General features: G+C 36.1%; 1 protein-coding gene across 2 annotated transcripts in view; it reads right to left on the bottom strand.

Moving 5' to 3' along the window:
• The window catches only part of MYPN (myopalladin), a 76059-nt gene that overhangs the window by 28784 nt on the left and 24072 nt on the right, over positions 1 to 23203 (bottom strand). For both annotated transcript variants that reach the window (XM_039871944.1, XM_039871943.1), the window contains 6 exons: positions 16146 to 16321; positions 13484 to 13535; positions 10276 to 10390; positions 8639 to 8710; positions 3050 to 3191; positions 1367 to 1390 (listed from right to left, as the gene is read on the bottom strand). In XM_039871944.1, coding sequence (XP_039727878.1) covers positions 1367 to 1390; positions 3050 to 3191; positions 8639 to 8710; positions 10276 to 10390; positions 13484 to 13535; positions 16146 to 16321 — 581 coding nt within the window. The remainder of the gene's footprint in view (positions 1 to 1366; positions 1391 to 3049; positions 3192 to 8638; positions 8711 to 10275; positions 10391 to 13483; positions 13536 to 16145; positions 16322 to 23203) is intronic.

Genomic DNA, 23203 nt, shown 5'->3' with positions numbered 1-23203 from the left:
GCGTGGTCCCTAATGATTTCCAAGATGCTAAATTAACAATCTCAAGACTGCCGTTTCTTAGGGCATCTCGCTATACAAGAAAATACATTTTTCTTATTGCTTAGCCACTTTTAGTTAGGTCTTCTTTACTTGCTGCCCAAAGAATTCTAAATGATGGAGAAGCAAAGTGGTTTTGGTGCCTCTCTGTCCTTCTTTTGAGCCCTTTGCTTATCCTTCTTTCTCTCTGTTCCCCTTCACAAACATTTGTTCTCTCTTCTTTCAGCAATTTGCTCTCAGAAAATAATCTGATAAATTCATTCACACTACATTATTCCTGCTTGATAAGATAAAGTCTTCTGTCTGTAAAGGGTACTTGCATTATCCAAAGTGGAAGTAAGAACTCTCTGGCAGTGAAATTTTTAGATCACAGAGCTGGGAAAGGCAGGACTTGTTTTGAGCAGGGATCCTTTTTGAGTGACTCTGAAATTATTTTGTGTATGAGACTGCCTAGTGAAAACGCCTGCTCTGAATGAAGGTATCAAAAGTCTGTAATGTTTTCAAAGGAAAAAAATACTTCTCCACTATAAGCAATGCAAGAATAAGACCACTCTAGTCTTTACTGTGCATCCCCAAAGGCCTAGAGTAGGGCTGTGTAACATGGATATTCAATGTCTACTTCTGAAATGCCTTTCCATTCAGTTTTTGGAAGAGAGTTATAATAATGAAATTTCAAACCATCATTCTTACCCAGGGGTACAAATATAATCTGAAATTTTAGGGTGACCCCAAAGAGGACATTCGGATGTTTACGCTGTGTTTTTTGAGTGACTTGCATTTTCTAGAGGAAAAAGCTTCACCTACTTGTCACTTCCATGTCATCTTATATCCTCCTAACCAAATCTAATGCCATCACAGACATTTCATTCATTCTGCAGATTTCAAAAGCTAATGTCTTGAGACACATAGGCTGTGGAATTGGAATTGAGCTAGCACCATGGAAATTGCTCTGCCTAGTTTTGGGAGGCCATAAGTAGGGGCCAAGGAAAGAGGGAAAATATTCTTAAGAAACATTCCTCAATACTAAGAACCAACTGTATTCATATTAGGTATTGAATGTATATTCCTAATTTGTACATGCTTTCTTCTCTTCTTTCTCCTAAAGTAATAGCTAGAGTTGGTTCGGTACTTTATTCTGAAACTTTATTTTTCACTTTTTCTTGATTCAGTGTAATTTCAACATGTTTCATTATATATATATATAATTATATGTGTATATATATTTATATATATATACACATATAATTATATGTGTGTGTGTGTGTATATATATATATATATATAAATTACTCATCACGTACTAATAAATTAAAGTTAAAATGATCTTTACCTGGTTCTGCCATGGATCGAGGTTCTAAAAGAAAAAAAATTAAAAGTCAGCATTTATTTTACCTAGAGGATATATTTTCTTCAGAAGTTTCCTATAGAATTTCAAAATCTCTTGCATACTTGTGAGTAATTTGATAAGGTTAATCTGTAAATGTTAAGTAAAATGACCTAAGCACCAATGACCTCAACAGGAACAGGACGGTTGTCACAGGAGGGCAGCAAGAGAGCAGCTAACTAAGTGGTGTTGCTGTATCTTGAGACACACTTGGGTTCCACTTGGGACACGTAAACAGTAGGCGAGGAAAAGTTACTGAGTTAGTTGGGATTCAAAAACAACTGGCTTTTATTGGTACCTATTCACCCTTATCTGGAAAAAAAGTTTCTGAAGACCAAGACCTCATTCTTGGCTTTGTGACCTCACATCCTAATAAAATGTAGACTATACCTCCTTCTCTCAGGTTTCTAATATTAAGAGCCTCAGGATAGATGACAGCTTTCTCGAGAGCAGGTTCTTTATCTTAAAATTCTTTGGCATTCCTGAAAATGCCCACATGGTACTGCATACAGATGTTCAATTAATGTTTGAACTTTAATTGTTTGAACTTACTTTAATGTTTGAACTTACGATCCTCTACACTGATAGAACTATTGAAATTTTTTTTCTCGGTTTAAATGGCATTCAGAATATATTATTGTCGTTGCTACTGCTGTTAAACTTGATAGTGTAGTTTGATTCATACATCATACCGATGAAAGTACTACTATTTTGTGATAGGCAGAAACAAATTAACAAAAAAGCAAATAAACTTCAATGTATTTTATGACCGAAATGGGTCAAGATGAAAGCACTAATATGATAAGAAAAGAAGAATTAACACTTGAATATATAAATAATTCTTACAATAAAAAATAATAAAAATCTAATATAAAAATGAGCAAAAGATGTGAACAGGTAATTTTAAAATAAAGAAATGCAAAGACCCAATAAATATGAAAAAAAAATCCATTCCACATCTAATTAGTGAAGTGCAGATTAAAACAAGTGTTCTCATTTTGGGCCTATAAAATTAGTGAAGATAAAAAAAAATGTGAAGGTGTGAGACAAAAGGCATGCCCATATATTGCTGGTTGTAGTAGATACAGCTACTATTAACACTTAAGCTGGAACAGACATGATTCATTCCTGGGATCTCTGTAATTATTAGTAGCACCTTCTTTCCTTCTCCAAAGTGCCCCAGATTGAATGATCAATTATGTGATCATCCTAAATTTAGTTCAACCTTAACATACATTAAAGCATAGTTTAGTAAAAATTTGTGAGCAATCTAAATGTTCAACAGTAGGAAATTAAATAAATATGAAATTGTGTTGACTTACTTCTTAAAGTAAAAATGGCCTATTTTTATTAACATGAAAAGATGTTTGTGAAATGTTGAGTGAAAAAAATCAATTTACAGAAAAGGATATAACATTTTTGTTAAAAAAATATTCATGGAAAAAATTTTGGAGAATATACACTGAAATAGTAATAAGGTTTAGTTTGGGGGATTATGATTACTAGTGGTTTTTATTTCATTCTTTTAAAATTTTATCTTAATTAGTTGTCAAAACTTATGAAAATAAATGTGTACAATAAATTTAAAAAATTAGTTAGCAGAAAAATTATTTTAAAGCATCAACTTACTTTTCTGTAAAATTCTAAAATCTGGAGAATCTTCTATCAAGGTCCCTTCTCTGTACCACTCAACTTTAGGAGATGGAGCTCCTTTTACTCTGCATTCAAAGACAACCAGCTGACCCTCAGAGGCTGATAAATTTTGTAACATCTATAATGAGAAGAATATTGTCAGAACCAAAAAAGTATACATTTTCGAAATCTTGTTCCATTGTTGAATTTTAGAAAAAGATATCATTGCCTCTGTATTTGGATTTTCTCCAAATCCTCTACATTTCCAGCAGCTTGAGTTCTGTGGATGTACATTTTTAAAGATCAGAGCCTATATGAGATTTTTTTTCCCTCACTATCTTATTCCTTTTCCTCTCTGTTGCAGTGCCAGACAAGTTTATTAAATATTAGGCAAAACATTTTGAGGGAATCCAAAGACACTAAATTTTGGTAAAGTACTTCTGTTCTTAAATGCCCATCTAGAGCTTGGTTTTCAGAAATAATAATTAAAAATATCTGCAGTGAGTGTCTACTAGGTGAATTCAACACAGGAGTGGTATATTTTTCTACACAAGAATGTCACTGTCCGTGATGTGAAAAACTTCTGAGGCCCAGGTAACTGACTCTGTTTTCCATCCTTTGCCTTGTTTATATTCTGTAGTCCTGGAAATTGACTTTTTGGTTTGCTATTTTGTTTTCCTTATGTGTTCTTTCCAGAATAGCCTCAATGATCTGTTGAGGGATACAAAGGACAACAATCTTTATAAAATCATGGTCACATGTGGAGTCTTACGCCCTGGTAAAATGTCTTGTAATTTTGTGCAGGTATCATTAAATGCTTTCTCACACTTCCATGAAAAAGGTTTACAAAACCACTTTGAGTGGTAAAATATCAGTATATTCTATAACAGTTTCTTCTATAATAGAACTCACATTGTGCTTTTACAACTGGTCTTTTACTCATGATGATTTGTGAGCTTAAAGTCGCACATTTATTTGTGTAATAGGTGCTTCATTTGATTACGAAATGTTTCTTTGGCATGTGTGTGAGTGTGCTTTTGCTTTTAACTTTGGCCCAAAGTTTATAAACATGGAAAGGTTATGATTAACTTCCTCCACAAGCTCTATTAGTAACAAATGCAACAAGGCTTTCTATTATTACAATTTGGGGATCTGCATTTAGGAAATATTGGCTCTTACTTCAGAGAAGGGGATAGACTAGTTTTTTTTGCTTTTCTCATGCTCTCTTATAAATATTTTGTGATCGTTTACAGCTCTCGTCTGAACAATTTACAGTATTTTGTGCAGGGCCGTGTCATATTTATGGCATTTGTCTAAGGAATATAGAGGTGGGGATAACATGGCCTTAGCTTCAGTAGGAGACTTTTACCTGAGAGGAGTGTGTGAGTTATTGTGACAGCCAGGGGGCATTGTAGTTCAACATTAGTGTTTTTTTGTTTGTTTCTTTGTTTTTTTGCATTTCTAAATTTGGTTGCTGCAGTAATTTTTGAATTAATAAGAAACTGTTTGATCAAAAACCTTTTTATTTCTTGTCTATCCAAAACAACATCTTCTAGAGATGGGAATGGTAAGCAGGAAACATCAGTAAGCAGTGAGTCTTGGGTGCTCCTGGCAAGGTGGTCAATGTGCCCTCCATCTTGACATCTGAGCAAGTTCTGCCTTAAAATGTCAGCTTTGGGGTCTATTGAATACTTTAATGGCAGTCAGACATCTCCCTGGGATTCATATATAATGAGTTTCATTCCTTCTTGAGTCAAACAAATTAGAAAAACAAACAAACAAACAAAAAGGTAGAAACAGCAGAAAGAATTGAATAAATAAAATATGACACATTTTTTAAAGGGATGTAAACAGAACGAGGTCAGTCTATATGTTCTGACATGGCTTGCAGTTTGAGAAACATGAACTGATTTTCAGTCTGCAGAGGTTACCCCATAGCCCTGCTTGCAAAAAGACCTCCCAGAGAGAATATTAGCTCACAATTGAGACCAACATTATTGTTATTAGTCACTTGACATTGACAGACAAGGCCTATATGAGAGTTTAGCCAACAGACTTGTGATACTACAGTGTATGCATTATGCCCGCTAAGTGTCTGTCTTATAAGATAGAAGCATATTCCAGTGTGACACATCATCAGTATTCAATAAAAGAGGTGCCAAGGGTCATCTTACAAGCCACTTAGAAAAATTGTTGAAAGTCCTTGTTTGAAGGATGATAATAGTTGTTATTGCTGAAAACCGCTTTTCTACAAAAGTCTCATGAGAAAGAACAGGCTCACATCACTGCACATCAGGGTCCAAACAAGTTACACTGTTAGAACATAATGTAGGTGGTGCCATGTTCAACACGGCAGTAGGTCTTAGGCTATTACGTATGGCACAATGTGTACAATGCATACAGATTTGATTTTAATCATCTAGATTTTACTGAAGACGAATAAGACAAATGAAACATTCTCCAACTAGCCAAACTTAAGTTAGTCTTAACTAGAAATAATGGATCTGTACCAAGGTCACTATTACCAAATGTCTACAACTTCCTGGGGTAACCAATATCCAACATGCAAATCTGTCTTGTGTGTCATTACCACGCATTCTTTGTAGGGTGACTCAACAACACAGAGCCTTGAGAAGCATGTCTTCTATGGCTATTTGATACTGGATTTTTTTTCTCACTATTCCTCCTAGAGACATCCTGAAGCCACAAAGCAATAAAACTAATTTTTTCATAGCTGAAATGGAAGTTATTTACCACAGAGTAAATATTACTATGCGCTTGCTTTGTGCCAATCACTGTGCCAACTGCTGTAAATGTGAGTTGAAAGGATATAGTTTTTGCTTAGTAGATCTATACACACAAATATAATGCAGGGACATCCTTGAGAAAAGGCATTCCCCTTATTGGTTAAAAAGATGTCAGCTACAAGATTCATATTGTCATTTTATTATTATTTTTAATCCAGTGGATATTTTTGCACCTTGGAAGATGCTGCAAGTGAATATGTATAATGCTTTAGGTTGGAGTTGGATCAGAGCAGTTTTCACTAATAAAGAATTGTTTAATTAAAGACCCTTTTGCCCCTCGATTGCAGCAGGTGCCCAGTACAACAGCTGAATCAGAAAAGTCTCTGGAATTGTCAGGTTGGGGAAAGGGGCCCATGTAATCTTCAGAAATCTGGATCCGGCCACTGGTCCAGTTATTTCAGGGTTTCCTGCCTCCGATATTATATAATGAAGCACTCTTCTTCAAATTCTCACTTCCCCTGCCCCCTTGCACTCTTCAAATTACTGCTGAAGCAGCTGGAGCCAGGGCCGCTGCAGCCTTGAAAGTCCTCCAGAGCAGCTGCTGTTGGAGTGGGAGCAGTGATAGGAGTAAGATTCTAATTTGATCATCTGCTATCTTCACAATCAAGAAGTATGAGTGCTATTTTCCTCCCATAAACAGAGTGGTTTTGATACTGTATGAAGGATAGTCTATCTCCATAAAATATTGAAAAATATAGGTATCACCTGTGAGCAGAGCAGTGAAGTAACATATGGAACCTCAGTCTTCTTTCAAACACTACCACTGTTTTGTCAGGCAACCTTCCTTTTCATTTTAACCTTCCTTAAAATGAAGATAATACCAGTACTTTCCTATTACCAAAGGAGGTACAAGGAGTTAAAAAAAACTCTGCTCTCTAATAGTTGCTTTTAAAAAGTTGGCTTCTTGCCATTAATGTTTTGGCAAAGAAATGCTCTGTTGGGCCGTATAGAAAGTGAGTGATGGGCTTTGAAAGTTCCTAAAGAAGTAATCAGAGCAGGACATATGCATACAAACATATGCAAAAGACCAGTTATCATGGCTCATGCCACATGATTAACCATCACCAGTGACTCTGACTCAGAAATTTTCTAATGACCCTGGCAGTGACTATGACCTCAATCCTGCCCTCACTGATGGAAACTAACGCAAGCACACGGTTGCTGATTAAGTCCCTCTGGAATCTGAGCCACAGCCTATCCTAGTGCCCTATGTCTGATCCCATTTATGGAGGCAAAAGCATACCTCCTGAGGGCCAAGAAAGCCTCATCGGAGATATGGTCTCTGTACTAAGGACCATTTTCCCACCATGGATCTAATGTTTACCTAAGAAACAACACCTACTAATGATTAGTTCTTTTCCCCATTTTTGTTTTTCAAAGGCATATATATTTCTGCCAATCAGAACATCCACCTAGGAGGAAGTAATCAGAATCACCACACAAAAGCAGCTAAACCTGTTGCTCTAATCAGTTTATGAAAATTAAATGTAAAGAATAAGTGTTAAAGTCCTATTGGACCTTTTGGAATAACAAAAATGACTGTGGCCCTATTACCTTTACGGATTTCTATCTAGATATTAGAGATGGCTTTCAAGGTGCATGAGACAGACAAAAAAGTAAACAGTTTTATTATTGTGTTAAATGTCGTATCAGAGATATAGACAAGGTGATATGAGTGCAGGGAAGACAGAGCACCTAGAAAGATTTAAAAGTGAGTGGGGGAAGATAAGGACACCTCTCTGGTGTCTGGCTGGGCAGATAGTGATGAGGAAGAGAAGAGAGAAGGAACCGTCAGTTGGGGCTAGGTATAAGTTATTCTGTGGGTTGGTTGCCTTTGAAGAGTCAGCACTGCCTCTGGGGTGTGACAAATGGGCGTGACAAATTAAAGTGTTCTGATTTCTGGGGCACTTAAGCTCTGTTTTAAGGCTAAGTGACTTACGGTGAAATAAAAGACAATTACAGGTAGCTCTATTAGCTATATCACACACACAAATGTGCGTGTGTTTGTGTGCTCACACTCATGCACGCACAGGTCCACTTATAACCCTTCATTAACGTTTTGTATTTGCCAAATCACAGCATGTTGCTTTCCTACTTCAAGTCTTTGAAAATAGAAAGTTGAAATTCCAAAAGCAGTTTATGAAAAATGAACCTGGAAAATAAAAGTATCTTGTTTCACATAAAATTGATGTTTCTGTGGAAGTTATGGATTTGGCCATTTCATTAAGATCAGTACTCGTTGGAAAATAAATCATTTTTGCCATTTTGTTCTAAACCATGATTTCTCAGCCTCAGGACTATCAACAATTTGGGCTGGATAATTCTTTATTGTGGGAGGCTGTCATCCTATGCATTACAGGATGTTTAGTAGCATCTCTAGATGCCGGCAGCACAAACTTCCAGTTGTGACAGCCCAAAATATCTCCAGACATTGCCAAATGTCCCTTGGAAGGCAAAATTAACCCTGGATGAAAACCATCGCTCTAAACAAAATCATACTTCTGAGAGTGCTGATACTGTGTTTAACAGCAATAAGATGGTTAACATTACAGAGACTAGTGTGGTGAGGAAGACATATTTCTCATTACACAAAACTGTTACTAGAAATCTGGGACTTGAAGTGATATGGTAACACCTACTAAAAAACCCCAAACCCTACACTGTACTTATAAGAGATGAAAATCCTGAGAAAATATCAGTAAATTTTGGATCCTACAACTTTGTTTGGGTGCTGTGGTGCATTTAAAGCCATGACAGAAAGAAGTAACATTTTGATTACCTTTGTAAACACAGGAGCTGCGATGATAGGTTTTCCATCTAATCCTTGCAAATAGTTGGTAGGGCTCTGACACTGTTAAAAGGGAACCAACAATAGATTTATTGTCACTAAGATTATTAAATAGATGACAGGTACATAGATATAACAAATCTACAGAATTTGGTGTATGAAATTAATCTAAGTCTGACATTTTCTAAGTCTATGAATCATAGACTTCAAATTTTATACTGAATTGATTGTATTTCTAGGTCATAGTGGCTGTAAATATATGCTGTCCACCCCCACCCCTCATATAGACCTCTGTAATGAACTCTAACTTTCCTAAAGAAGTTCCATATAAGTCCTGACACTCCACAGATTACAGTTTGAAAACTACTGGATTAGAACTAAAATGTGACTCCTTTGTATTAGATAAGTAACTATTTAAAATTTTTAAAAAATAGATTTAGAAAATAAATATATCAATAACATGTTACAAATATCTTTAAATTTGTATGATTTTATATTTTAAAAATATATGCATATATATATCTATTCATATATATGCATAGAAATGCCTGGAACTATCTTCTAGAATCTATTAAAAGAAGGTACCTCTGAGTAGTGGGGAACGGGAGTAGAACCTTGACTAAAGTTTTTATTTAATACACTTCTGTTTAAGTATACATCATCGTCATTAACTTGAAAGATGAGAGCCTTTAATGCTTTCTAAAAAATAATTTCATGGTTGCTCTATCTTAGAAAGTAGAATTCTTTGCAGCTCCATGAAATTAAATTTCATGATCTAGAGTGTGAGAGCTGGCATTTCATTATATATGTAATCAATGCCCTTCATAAACTTGGAATATCAGAGACTAACTTGTAAAGAGTTCTTTTCCTATGAAACTTGCCCGTAAAGTTAGAGAATATGTTCCCAAGACAGTAGAAACCACTGATATCCTACATCAGAAGTATCAAGTGATTATTATGTTCATGGAAGTGTACTACCCAAGGACATTATGCAGGTGCAATATAGACAAACACAATTATGCCACACAGTGCCTGCCTGTTGCAGTCCACAGCGCTTGTGTTTCACTTGAACTTTTTTTTTATTTTTCTTTTTCAATTGCAGTTGACATTCGATATTATTTTATATTAGTTTTAGGTGTACAGAACAGTGGTTAGGCATTTATATAATTTCTGAATTGATCCCCTCCCTCCCCTGATTAGTCTAGTACTCACCTCTCACTATATATAGTTATTACAATATTATTGACTATATTCCCTAGGCTGTACTTTACATACCCATGACTATTTTGTAACTACCAATTTGTACCTCTTAATTCCTTCATTTTTTTTTACTCAGACCCCCAACCCATCCCATCTGGCAACCCGCAGTTTGTTCTCTGTATCTATGACTCTATTTCTGTTTTGTTTGTGTATTTTGTTCTTTAGATTCCACATTTAAATGAGATCATATAGCATTTTGTCTTTCTCTGTCTGATTTATTTCACTTAGCATAATATCCCCTAGGTTATCCATGTTGTTGCAAATGGTAAGATTTCATTCTTTTTTATGGCCAAGTAATATTCCATTGTACATATATACTACTTCTTTATCTAATCATTTATTGATAGGCATCACTTATACTCTTATACCTGCTGGATGGTTGACACTCTTGGCTGGGCCACCACATGCTTGGCTTGGGGTACTGCTGAAGGAATGGCTGCAGTAGTAGTGGGAGGGGATGATACCTCATCTGTCTTCTGGATTCTGAGAAATGATTAAAATATAGATTATAAAACAGGTCTATCATTGCGAAAGTTCAGCAAAGCTAGTAATGTTATCTCCGCTTACAAGTAAATGTAATAAAAATCTCTAGTCAACGATATTCCACAAATGTTTACTGAGAGCTTCTTTGCTAAACACTGTGTTAAGTGTAAACAGGAAGATGCTAAGACACCAATCTTGGTCTTGAGTTAGTTGCTTTCAGCAGAGCCAGGAACTTAAGCATATCCCCAACCATAATTCAAGACAAGTGCTATGACAGAGCATGTGCAGAAGATAATTTTTCGAGATTTGTTTTGTTGTTGCCCTCTGTATTTTCCACCCCCTTCCCATTTAAATAAAAGGTCAGGTTCTGTAAATCTTTGCTTCTGAAATTTTGGCATGGTAGAAAGCAGGAATAGCCTGAGTCCATGAGTTATTTAAGTTTACACAAATTAAAGAGATTATTTGAAGGTCAAGAGAACCAAGAAGTATTTTTGAAAATTCTGCAGAGAGGAGATTATTTTAGTTTTGTTGTGGAGAAGAGAGAGAACCTGACAAAAGGGAGAACCTGAGTTCAGAAGGGATGATAATCCCTCTGGTTAAAGGGGTCTCATTCTTGCTAAAGAGATCAGTACCCAAGCATATCAGGAAGCAACAAAGCACTAGACTTCAAGTAACCTTGAGGTCTGGGACATGAGTCTCTCCCCAACAACCTGGGGCGATGGATGACCAATGACATGAAGGGCTTCTCTTTTGTTTAGATATTACCTCTGTCTGCCTTAGCGTCCTCATCTCTAAAAGAGAGAAATAATTTTTACCTCATAGGATTTTTGTGAGAGTTAAATAAGGTAATTCATGTAAGATGCTTAGAGCAGTGTTTAATATCAAACACTATCTGTATCTATATCTGTGTCCTAGGAATCTTTGCACAACATTGTGTGGAGGGGAAAAAGGGACACACAATAATAAATGGTTGAATTTTTTCCCAACCAGACAAGATGGGGTCTCAGAAGTAGAATTATGTAGTGATACAGAAGCTATCAGTGTCCCCAAAGTATCCATTTTCTTCTTCTACAATAATAGAATACCCGATTTCTTCACATGGCTACTCTAAGTAAAGGCTGCATTTCCCAACCTTCATTGAAGATAGGTGTGGCCTTGTGACTTCTTTATGGTCATGAGATATGAGGAATAGCAATGTATGTGATCTAAGAGAAATGATTTTAAAAGGGGTGCAAGGCATGTCCTTTATTTCTTCCAGTTTTAAACTAAGAAAATGAGACCACATCTTAGAATGAGATGAAGCAGAAAGCTGGAAGCAGACTGGAACTCAGTAGAATATGGAGTGGTTTTATCAGCCAAACCTGTATTTTTATGTAAATGAGAGATAAATATTTGTCTTATTTAAGTCATTGTTATTGTGGGTCTCTATTTTACACAATTGAAGCTAAATCCTAACCACTACAACTAGATTTAAAGAAAATAAACAAATGAGATATTTCTTGCTTATTTAAGTGTGTATATTAAAATTCATACCCATTAAATCTGTAACCTATGTTATGAGAGCCTTGAGGGAGGAGTGATAAATGTGCATTGGAGGGGGCGTTTATTACAGAACTGGACTAGACTTTGAAGGATAAATAGGAGTTTGCCAGGTGGAGAAGGTGATAGGGCATTCCTAGCAAAGTGAACAGCTTGAGCAAAGGGGTGAAATGAACCATAAATTGTCTGAGTGACATGATAGCAGTGTAGACAGACCAAGGTGGGAGGATGGAGGAGGAGGGGCCAGGAAAGCCTGGCTGATGCTCTGCTGAATAGGGCTTCGCATACCATATTAAGATTTTAAAAAAATGTTGTTGTTTACATTGTGTTTGATTTTTATTTTCCCATAGATAATAAAATTTTTAAGTCAGGAAAATGATAAGATCAGAATTATTTTTTAGAGAATAACTCATGGTATTTGGAGACTGTAAAAGAGAGAAAAGCCTGAAGCACCTGTAAGGAGGTAACTGCCATAAAGAGACAGAATGGAGGAGGAATTGAACTGAAGCCATGAGAATGATAAAGAAGAGAGTTAAAGGGAGAAATCATTTACTCTGGTTATGAATTTTCATATCTGCACAAAACTAAAAGCAAATTATGATTCCAAGGTAGGCATACACAAAGAATTTTGAAGAATAAGACATGATTTTTGTCCTTAAGGAGTAATTACCCTCTGTAGGGGAGGACACAATACACAAACACAGTTAACTCTTTAACCAGTCTTCCAAATACTGCTGCTTGTTTCAGAAGTCTCAATGAATGGCTATTGTGTCTATTTCCAATCCCCATGCCTTCTGTCCACGGCCTCCTCTGCCTGAAATGCCCTTTCCTCTCTTGTTGGGGAGTGTTCACCTACTGTTCTTTAAAGACCCAGCTCAAGGTCACAAACTCTGTGACAACTTCCCTAAGCTCTCTTTCTGTCCTCAACAATAAAAAGTCCTCTGTGCTAAGTCCTCACCCTACACATAATTATATCATAGTCTATTATGCTTTATTACACTTACTGTCTATGTGCTTGGTATACATCTCTTGCTATATTTGCTATATATTTCCCTCTACTAGACTGTGAGGCTCTGGAAGGCATGAAGCATTTGATTTTTCTTAGTATCCACTGCATCTAGAGAAGTGTCTGGTGTAGAGCAGATGCTTAGTCAATGGTTATGGAAAGTAATGAATAGATGGATGTAATTTTGTTCAGTAATCAGCATAGCTGTTTAGTAAAAAAATGATGACTGGCCTAGATCACTTATATATATAATTTAGGATCACCCAGTTCTTATGAGTACTATTATTTAGTCAGAAAACGTGAATTTTTTTTGAAACATTAGGTTGTTTTTTACTCTGTAGATATGATGCTATTTCAGAGGTGATAACTAATTTTTAAAATATTGAGAATATTAAAATTAATCTGCTGGGTAAGACTTAAGCAAAGGAAGTATAGCTTTCTCTAAATGCCCAAACTTTTTGTTTTTGAGGTCATACCCTGAAGCCACCCTCTTCAAGTTCTACTAACCAATGAGAAGCTAAGACTATAAGATAGAAAATTAGAATTACCTATTCATCTCTTCTTTGTTAGGGTCCCCTTCTGAGTCAGAAGAAGAAACCCCTGAAAAAATAAAAACAAGACATGAAAATTTTAAGATGATAATTTCTTAAACTGATTCCTAGGCATTGGAAGACCTATAGAAGTTAAGACCTAGAAATGAACTCAGTGATTCCCTACAGTATCATCTACTTTTACGGATGAGGAAATAGATCCTAACTACTTAAAGAACTTGCTCAGGGTCACATGGCTAGTTAGTAGTTGAGTTCAAATTAATTCCTCCAAATTCCAAATGTCCTTGCATATAAAACACCTGCTGATGCCTTTGGACTAACAGCCTTTGTAGACATTCTGTGGTGTCCATAAATCCTCTTGCTTTTGTCCTACACAGATTAAATAAAAGAAGGGATTACATTGGATTCCAAACATTGTAAGTGTAGGTGGATGTTCTTCCGTCCAGTCCTAATATTAACGAGTGACACTTTATCTTAGGAGTGGGGGTGTTTGAAGTTCTGTTGCCACAAATTTTAAAAATCAGCAATCCAATCTCAGCACTGTTAACAGACCTTAGATCCTGGATTTACTTCTCAAGACAGTAAATTCCAGGAAGCTACAACAGCTAAATTTGGAGGTATTTATTGTACTCCAAAAATTTGAGAATGAAAACGTACAACACATTTCTGTTCATAAGTTATTCATTATCATTGTCATTATTCGTGCATCTATTTGATAAATGGAGACATAAAGAAGAATGAGACAGTACCACACTTACAAATCTAGTTGGTAAATGGTCATTTATACCATAATACAATATTTAAGTGCCGAAATCAAGGCATACACGAGGTATTATAATTGATCAAAGTGCTAAAGAATGATTTCCAGAAAAAAGCCAGGGAATGAGATAAAGAGAAGCAAAAATTTATCATAGATATTTAAAGAACATAAATTGATTTATTATATAAAATTAGTCCTATCAATTTGGTGCTGATGGAAATGCTTTTCCAAGGCTCCCAAACCGTCTCCCTGCTTCTACCCTTGAATCCCTGCAGTATCTTCTCACCCAGGAATCAGAGTGACCCTTTTAAAAGCTGTCAGATCATGTCACATCTCTGTTCAGAATACCCCATAGCTTCCCATCTTCCTCAGAGTAAAAGCCAAAGTCCTTGCAATGATCTATAAGAATCTCGTAGTGACCTACAAGGACCTCATGATCTGCTTGCCTGCCTTCTCCCACCATGAGCTAGTGTCGAACTTCTGACTTCACTGATCCTTTCTTCTTTGTTCGCTCCACCCTGGCCACATTGGCTCATCTCTGTATCTTAAGACAGGCACCCTCCCAACTCAGGGCCACTGTATTTGCTGATTTCTCTGCGTAGAGTGTTCTTCTCTTGAATACCCTTGTGGCTCACTCCTTCACTTCCTCCAGATCTTCACTTACATGTCACCTAGTTAGTGAGGTCTTCCCAGATCACCCTGTCTAGATTTGCAGCCTTCATACACACACTCACACACACGCACGCATGCACGCACGCACACACACACATACACATATACATATACGTATTTCCTATCTCTCTCTATTTCCTCAATAGTGCTTATATATACTGTGAGATAACAGAAAAAATATATATTGGCCACTGCCCCTGGTTCCTGGCACAGAGCCCCTAAAATCCTTATATTTTCCTAAGTGATGAGCACTTAAGAATATCTCTTATTTTAATTTAACTTTGACCCCATCCCTGACATAGGGCTCCTAAAACTCTTATAGATTTCTAAGTGATAAATGCATCAGAAGCATATTTTATTCTAATGAAGTAACTCTGAGTGGGCTCCCCTATGGTTCCTGGGTGCGGGTCCATCACCAGAAAGATCAAGCCAAATTAGAAGCTTGGAATTTTCAGCCCCACCATCCCCATCCTTCAGAGAGGGAAAAGGGGCAGGAAATAGAGTTAATAATTTATCATGCTTGCATGAAGAAGCCTTCTTAAAATCCCAATACTACAGGGGTTCAGAGAGCTTCCGCACTGGTAAACGCATCCACACTGGAAGGGTAACACACCCCAAATCCACAGGGACAGAGCTCCTGTTCTCAGGACCCTCCAAGACCTTGCCCTATGAATTTCTTCATCTAGTTGTTCATCTGTATCCTTTATCATATCTTTTAATAAGTTAGGAGCCACTCTAGCAAATTAATTGAATCAGGGAAAAATCGTAGGTAACCTGGAACCTACTACTTGTGTTTGGCATCTGAAGTGGGATGGGAGCACTCTTGAAAGACTGACTCTTAAACTATTGGATCTGACACTGTTTCCAGGTAGATGATGTCAGAATTGAGTTAAGTTGTAGGACACCCAACTGATGTCATGGAGATTTGCTTGTTGATGTGGGAAACCTCCCACACCCAACACACACATGTTGGAACTGGTGATCAGAACCATTTCATATACCTATCATGTTATGTTATATTTTATTTATTTATCTTATTTATTTCCTGTTCCTCCTTTACAATATAAATTCCATCTGTTCATGAACTTAGCGATTTTTGTCTATTTGGTTCACTGCTGTTATTCTCTCTAGAAGAGTGTGTGGTCGAGTAGGTCCTCAATAAATATTTATTTATTATAACTATATGTCTTACTAGTAAGTGCCATGCTTCAAAATATTTTGCTTTACCTTCTATATAAATCTCAGCAGAAGTTGAGTCTGTCCCATAGATGTTAGAAGCAAAGCAAGAATAGCGTCCTGTGTCCTCTTCAAAGGCTTCAGCAATGGTCAGTGAGTGCAGATTTCCAGCCTGGACAATATGAATGTCTGGGGAATTTTCAAGCTCCTTGCCTTCGCAATACCACCTGTGAGGAAAAGAATATGAGACATGACTGAAGTGTGAGAATTAATAACATAGATGGCTCCAGATGTTCCCTAAGAAGAAAACAGACAAACTTAGTCAGAAAATTAAACAATTCCCTATTATGGTATAATCTGATTATAATGATGAGAAGAGCTGGCGGTATTTAAATCACATTGACACATTACTTAGGAAATTGAAAAGTGGCTTCTATTAAGAATAACACAATTGAGAAAAGATGGATGGGAAAGCAAATACAGCCAACCATGAAGAGCAGGGTCTTTGAGTGGAACTAGGTTTCTCCTAAAAAGGCTTATAGCTTTCTATAGTATGCATGAAGTAAGTACTACTTTAGATAATTTGGAGTGGAATCTAAGGGATATTAAAGGTCCATGAAGCTGAGTGCACACATTTCCTACTACAAAATTGCAGCTGACCTAGCTGAAGAAAAGTTATTTTGTTAGTTACTTGAGTCATCAAAGTAAGGAGAGTGGGTCACATTCTTCTGGGAGTGGCCCACCCCTGACAAACAACTTAAGTATATTTATATAGGTCGTGGTATTTTATTTTAATTCTATATACTTGAAGTTAGAAATTTTTAGTTTAACAGTTTTTTTGGCCCAAAGTTTGCATAGAATAATACATAAAATAATGTTTAAAATGTAGAGGTACATAATGAGAGAAAAAGACACTAAAACTACAGGGAAATACCAGTCTTCGTGTAACAGATTGGCAAAAGTGTAAAACTTTGACTACTCCCATACACTGCTAGTAGGAAATGTAAAATGGTACAACCCTGTGAAAGGAATATGGCAACATCTGCCAAAATTACAGTCGCATTTATCCTTTGACCCAACAATCCTACTTGTGGGAATCTATCATATAGATGCACTTGCATATATGCAAAATGATGAATGTACATGTTACTCATTTAAATAACAAAACATTGGAAACAACCAAATCACTAGGGGACTGATGAAATAAACTATGGTATAGCCTTATAATGAGACACTATACAACTCTAAAAAGAGAACGAGAAAGATCATTATGTACTGATATGGAAAAAACCTCAAAATCTATAGTTAAAATTTTAACAGTAAGGTATAGAATAGTACATATAGAGCATTAGCTTTTGTATAAAAAGTGTGGGTTGTTATGGTTTGAATTATCTCCCTGCAAAGGATATGTTGATATCCTAACCTCCAGTGCTTGGGAACACAACCTTATTTGGAAATAGGATCTTTGCAGATATAATCAAATCATACTGAAGTTATTTGGGTAGACCCTAATCCAATATGAATGGGGCTTCCTTAAAAAGGAGAAAAGCCCATGTAGCAACAGAGACACACAGGGAAAATGACATGAGATGACAGAGGCAGAGATTGGAGTGAAGTAGCTGCAAGACGAAGAATGCCGAAGATTGACAGCCACCATCAGAAGCTAGAAGAGGCAAAGAAAGAGTCTACCCAGAGTCTCAGAGGGAGCATTGCCCGGTGATACTTAGATTTCAGACTTCTAACCTTTAGAACTGTGAGACAGTACATTTCTGTTGCTTAACCTATTTCCAGTTTAGAAAAAAAAAATGCAGCTTAGCACCAGCGTTAATTTAATTTTCAATGTAAAAAATAAAACTGTTTTTGGAGTTATTTCTAAACGAAACTTGTCTCTAATCCTAATGTAACAGAAATGTATATACATAAGTCGGTTTCATCGAATGACTCTTCAGCTAACTGATCGAGAATGATGTTAACGTCATGCGTAGGAATGCTACGCTTTCTAGTATTTGACATTTTTGGTGGTCAATAATTACTATATTCTGTAAATGGAAATACCACTACTAAAAACAGAATGCTATAAATCAGGGGTCCCCAACGCCCATTGCAGACCAGTATCGGGCGCACAGCAGGAGTTGAGCAGTGGGCCAGCAAGACAAGCTTCACGTGTATTTGCAGCTGCTCCCCAGTGCTAGCATCACCACCTCAGCTCCACTTCAGATCATCAGGCATTAGATTCTCATAGGAGCATGGGTCTCTGGTGCCAAAAAGGTTGGGAACTGCTGCTATAAATAGAGTGATGTCATTTGTTTCCAAAGACTATCGATGGGCTAGAGCAATGCGAAAATAATAATAAAAGCAAGATATTTCATGGCAAACTTTGGGGGTAAGATTAGGACTGTAATCCCCAAGTTATCTCAGGGTAAATGCTGCAGCCGCAAGCACCACTGGAGAATATTCTCAGGGCAAAGGGAAAATGGTTTAAGCCAACTAAGTTGTGGTTCTTTGTTCTAGTGGCCCTAGGAAACTAATGCAGAGGGCAAGAAATAAGATATATTGATGTTGTTTGCATCTGCATAAAGAAAACAGAAAAGAATGAAATGAAGATCAAAAGTGACTACTTGATTGGAGGTGAGCGGAAACAAAATGGATGAAGACATGATAAGAATAAGATATCTCAGTGTATTCCTTTTTATATTGCTTTCATTTTTTTGGAAATAATAATTATTAATTAACATCGTAATAAAAAGTAATTAGATAGGGAGGTTTTACCACCATTCAATGCCAAAAATTAAGGAATCCTGGCAATTGCTGGTCTTTATCGGAATTTCAGATCTAACCACTCAGTGCTTTAATCCCCCCACCTACCATTTTTAAAGCAGGATTCTAAAGCATATTTAAGAAAGCTCGTCTATTCAACTACTACGCAACAAACAGTCCAGCTTTTCCTTACTGTTCCATAAATATGTCATATTCACCTCTATATTCAAGTCTGTTCATGTTTTTCTCTCTACCTGAGATTCTCTTCCTCTGCCTTTAAGCTACTACAAATATAACTTACAATCAGTTTGGTTCAGATATCACCTCCTACACAAAATATCTTTACCATTAGTTCAATGATTGTTGCTTTTTCTAACTTCAATTTTTAACAACTTGTACTATGTCAAGCAAAGATTGATTATACATCGTCTTTTTTTACTATTTTGGGAATTTGTCTTGTCTTACCAATTTCACTAGATTGTAAATTCTTCGAGGGTAGGGGCAGTACCTTATATGTTCTTGCAGCATCCACATTCTTTTGGCCGTCTTATCTCATCCCTAGTTTCAATGACCACCGCTATTTAGGAAAACATCCAAATCTGCCTATCTGGCCCTGACTTCTGGGTCCCTTCTCCTACCATTCTCCCTTTACCAAGTTCTAATCACGTTAGTCTTTTTCTTTCTGTGAACGCATTAAGCTATTCTCCATGTTAGCATTTTTGTACTTCCTGAAATCTTCTTCCCCTAGAATTTTACCAGGATAGATCCTTCTCATCAGTCAGACCTCAGTTCAGACATCACCTCCTCAGAGAGGTCTTCTCCGACCCTTTTCCTAACATAGCCTCCCAACTCCCAATCCTCAGGTACTCTATCATATTACCCTTTTTGTTATCTTCACAGCACTTATCATCTGAAATTATCTCATATACCTATTTACTTTGTTACTGTTTGTTCTTTCCATGCATTGTCAAGTTAATCAGAGAAACTTATCAGTCTTTTTCACCAGTATAACCCCAGTACCTACAATAGTGCCCTGGCATGTGGTAGATACTTAGAAAATATGTGTTGGATTTGGTGAAAGACCAAATGATGGGAAGAATTAATAGTTGATATTTTGTAAGTACTTTGTTATTTGCTTCATCAAATCGTATGCCAGCTTTTGATCTGTGGCAGCTGCAGTACATGCAGCTGCTGAAATGGGTTTACATATTTCCCAAAGCATAAATCTCAACAAGACCCCAAGAAGCTTGTATGAACAAACTCTTAGAGCATGTGTAGTTCTAAATACAAATAGAGAGTATCCAGTCAAATGTGACATATTGAGCACATGTGTTTATTTTTACTGCCCTCCTAAAATGCCCCTAGAATGAGAATGAAGGAATTTTAAAAAGGCATAAGAACACAAAGACCAAAAGAATGGGAAGGAAGATGACAGCAGAACTGAGACCTCAAAAACTTTTAGAAGCTAGAAAGCAGACTGAAGAGCCAGGAGAGTTGAAAAATCTGAAAACTAAGTGCCTTTTGGGGATGTCAATGAAAGAAGCCAATTTGCACATCAGAACCCCAGCAAGTTTCAGGATTTGGAGATATGAGTTCGGGGATGTGGAAACACACTAACATGCAGGAGACATGGAACTTAAAACAGGGTAACTGATTTCAAGTTTGGAAAATGAGCATTTAGGTCCCTAGAGTAGGTCACATCCTCTCTTCTGAGCAGTTACAGCATGCCCCAGAATAGCAGCTGAGCTGTTGGCTGTGTGAGCAGATACTCCATATTGGAGCAAGAATAAGAAGGACTTCAGGAAGGATTTATCTAGGGAAAAACAAATAGGCCTGATGACTTAACTGCATGGAACAGAATATTTAGGAGATGTTTTACAAATATATTATATAATTGAGACAAATCTTGATGTGACCACAGAAACAAGCACATAAAAAAACAAGAGAGTAATCAACTCCAGGTCAAAATAAAAAGTTGTACAAGCAAGGAAACATTCATTTTAGCCTACTGGACTTAGCAGTGAATAATACGTACATAGTAACAAAAAGATAAACATTAAAGAATTTTTTAAACAACAGTGTGCTATGATTATATTGAGGCAATGATGGAAGGAACAAAGAGATGCTGGTTTGGTAATGGCATGCTAAATCTACATCTTCTGGAACAGGAAGTCAATTGAAAATAGCTAACAGCATAGCAAGCAGTAGTGGACTAAGCATATTACAGTGATTCTCAAAGTATAGTTCACTTTCTGTGAAGACAAAACTATTTTCATATAATACTAAGATATTATTTGCCTTTTCACTGTGTTGACATATACACTGATGGTGCAAAAGCACAGTGGGTAAAAACTGCAGGTGATTTAGCAGCACAGATTAAGGTACTGTCAAAATTAACTAGCAGTCATTGTGTTCTTCACTACCACATTCTCAGTTTTTAAAAATTTAGTTTTACTTTAAGAATCACCAATGAAGCAGTAAAAATTATTACTTTTATTAAATATCACTCTTGAGTCCACATCTTTTTTACATTCTGGGTGGTGAAATGGGAAGTAGCACAAAGCATTTTTGATGGCTATGGAAGTGCACGTGTATGACTTTTTTTTTTCGTTGAATTAGGCACTTAATGCATGAAAGAGTATTTTAACTTGAAAGAGCAACTGACAAATTATGGTTATTTAGACTTTGGTATTCGGCAGTCGTTGTCTCAAAAACAAAGGAAATAAACCTGTCAGTTCAAATTTAAAAAGCTGAAAACATTTGTTGCCAATAAAAAAATTTGAGTTTTAAAGGAAAAATTAGAGCTTTGGAAAACCTGTATCTCCCACAGTAAGTTTAGAGCTTCTCAATACTTAAAGAGTTTTTGACGAAATCAGTGATGATATTAACAAATGTGATTTAAAAAAAAAATGTCATATAATAATTTGTCAACATTTGGAAGATCTGCATTACTCATTTCTTAAATCACCAATGGGTGATATTATCTATTCAAAGTTTAAGACAAACAAAGAGTTTTAGTATAGCAGGGTATAAAATTTCATGGGTATGGTTTCAGGTTTCACATTGCAACTAGCCTTTAAGAAACTACAGCTACTTAAATTTTGATGTAGTGTTAAAAAGAATAGCCACATTATCTGAAAAGGTTATTAAAGTATTCCTCCTGTTTCCAACTATATATCTATCTAAGGCTGGATTTTTTTTTAAAGCTGGATTTTTAAAATTTACTTCAACTCAAACAACATATTGCAACAAACTGAATGCAGAAGTAAATATGAAATTCCAGCTGTCTTCTATTAAGCCAGACATTAAAGAGATTTGCAAAAAATGTAAAACAATGCCACTCTTCTCTAAATTTTTTTGAAAATACAGTTATTTTTCATAAAGTTATTTGTTAGCATGTTTATTATTGTTATTTAAAAATGAATAAGTAAATAACTATTTGAAACTTTCTCAGTTTTAATTAATCTACTCTTAATCTAATATGATAGTTATAGATATAACTCACATAGACAAAACCTCTTTTGGGCCTTAATAACTTTTAAGATTGTAAGGTGGTCTTGAAAAAAAAAAAGTTTGAGAACCGTTGGCATATTTTTTAGAAATCTATAGGTAAATAAATAGGAAACTGCAAAAAATAAGAAAGTGCTCCATTTTTTAATACTATTTGATTTTTAATGCAATGTATCTGTATTAATTTGATAAAACAAATATATGTAACGATTTCAAAACAAATAAGTACTTTCCCTTATGTAAAATAAACATTACAAAGTTATCTCATTTCTCTAGATAACGTTTTTCTTCCTTACTAAAATGAGAGTGGGAACATCTATGATTCAAATACCCAAATTCCCCACCAGAAGGGTTTTTGTCCTTACTCAGATGGCCAGGATGGCTTCAGCCAGCTCCAGAGAACAATCAGTAACTTTTACTCTGACTTTAACACCCGTGACCCACTCAGAAATGCACTGGTCAGGATGCCTTCTCAAAAGGTATTAAAATTTACCCGGCTACCCTAAAGCCTTTTGAGGGTAAGAAAGAAAATGTACTCTCTTCAAACGTCTATCCATGTTAGGGAATGCTTTCATAGAAATGCCCTGGCCCAGCTACATGTTTTTAGAATGCCAAATCCTCATGACACTTACAGAATGGCAGTGATTCATAGCTCAGCAGAAATGAGTCAGTGATCTGGGGAAATGGGGCAGATCCAGATGATAAAGAACTCACCTTTAATGCACTAAGGATAGATAGCTTGCCAGATCTGCTAATTTGTCTAGCTACCTAACCTAGGAATGAAGACACTGAAGAGACACATTTTTAGATTTAACTGGACTTTTGGGTTGCATATTACCATT

This window comes from Pteropus medius, unplaced genomic scaffold (genome assembly GCF_902729225.1).
Source record: "Pteropus medius unplaced genomic scaffold, Ma_sr-lr_union100, whole genome shotgun sequence".
NCBI classification, from domain to species: Eukaryota; Metazoa; Chordata; class Mammalia; order Chiroptera; family Pteropodidae; genus Pteropus; species Pteropus medius.
The sequence above is the reverse complement of the archived record's forward strand: the minus strand, read 5'-3'. Positions and strand labels throughout refer to the sequence as shown.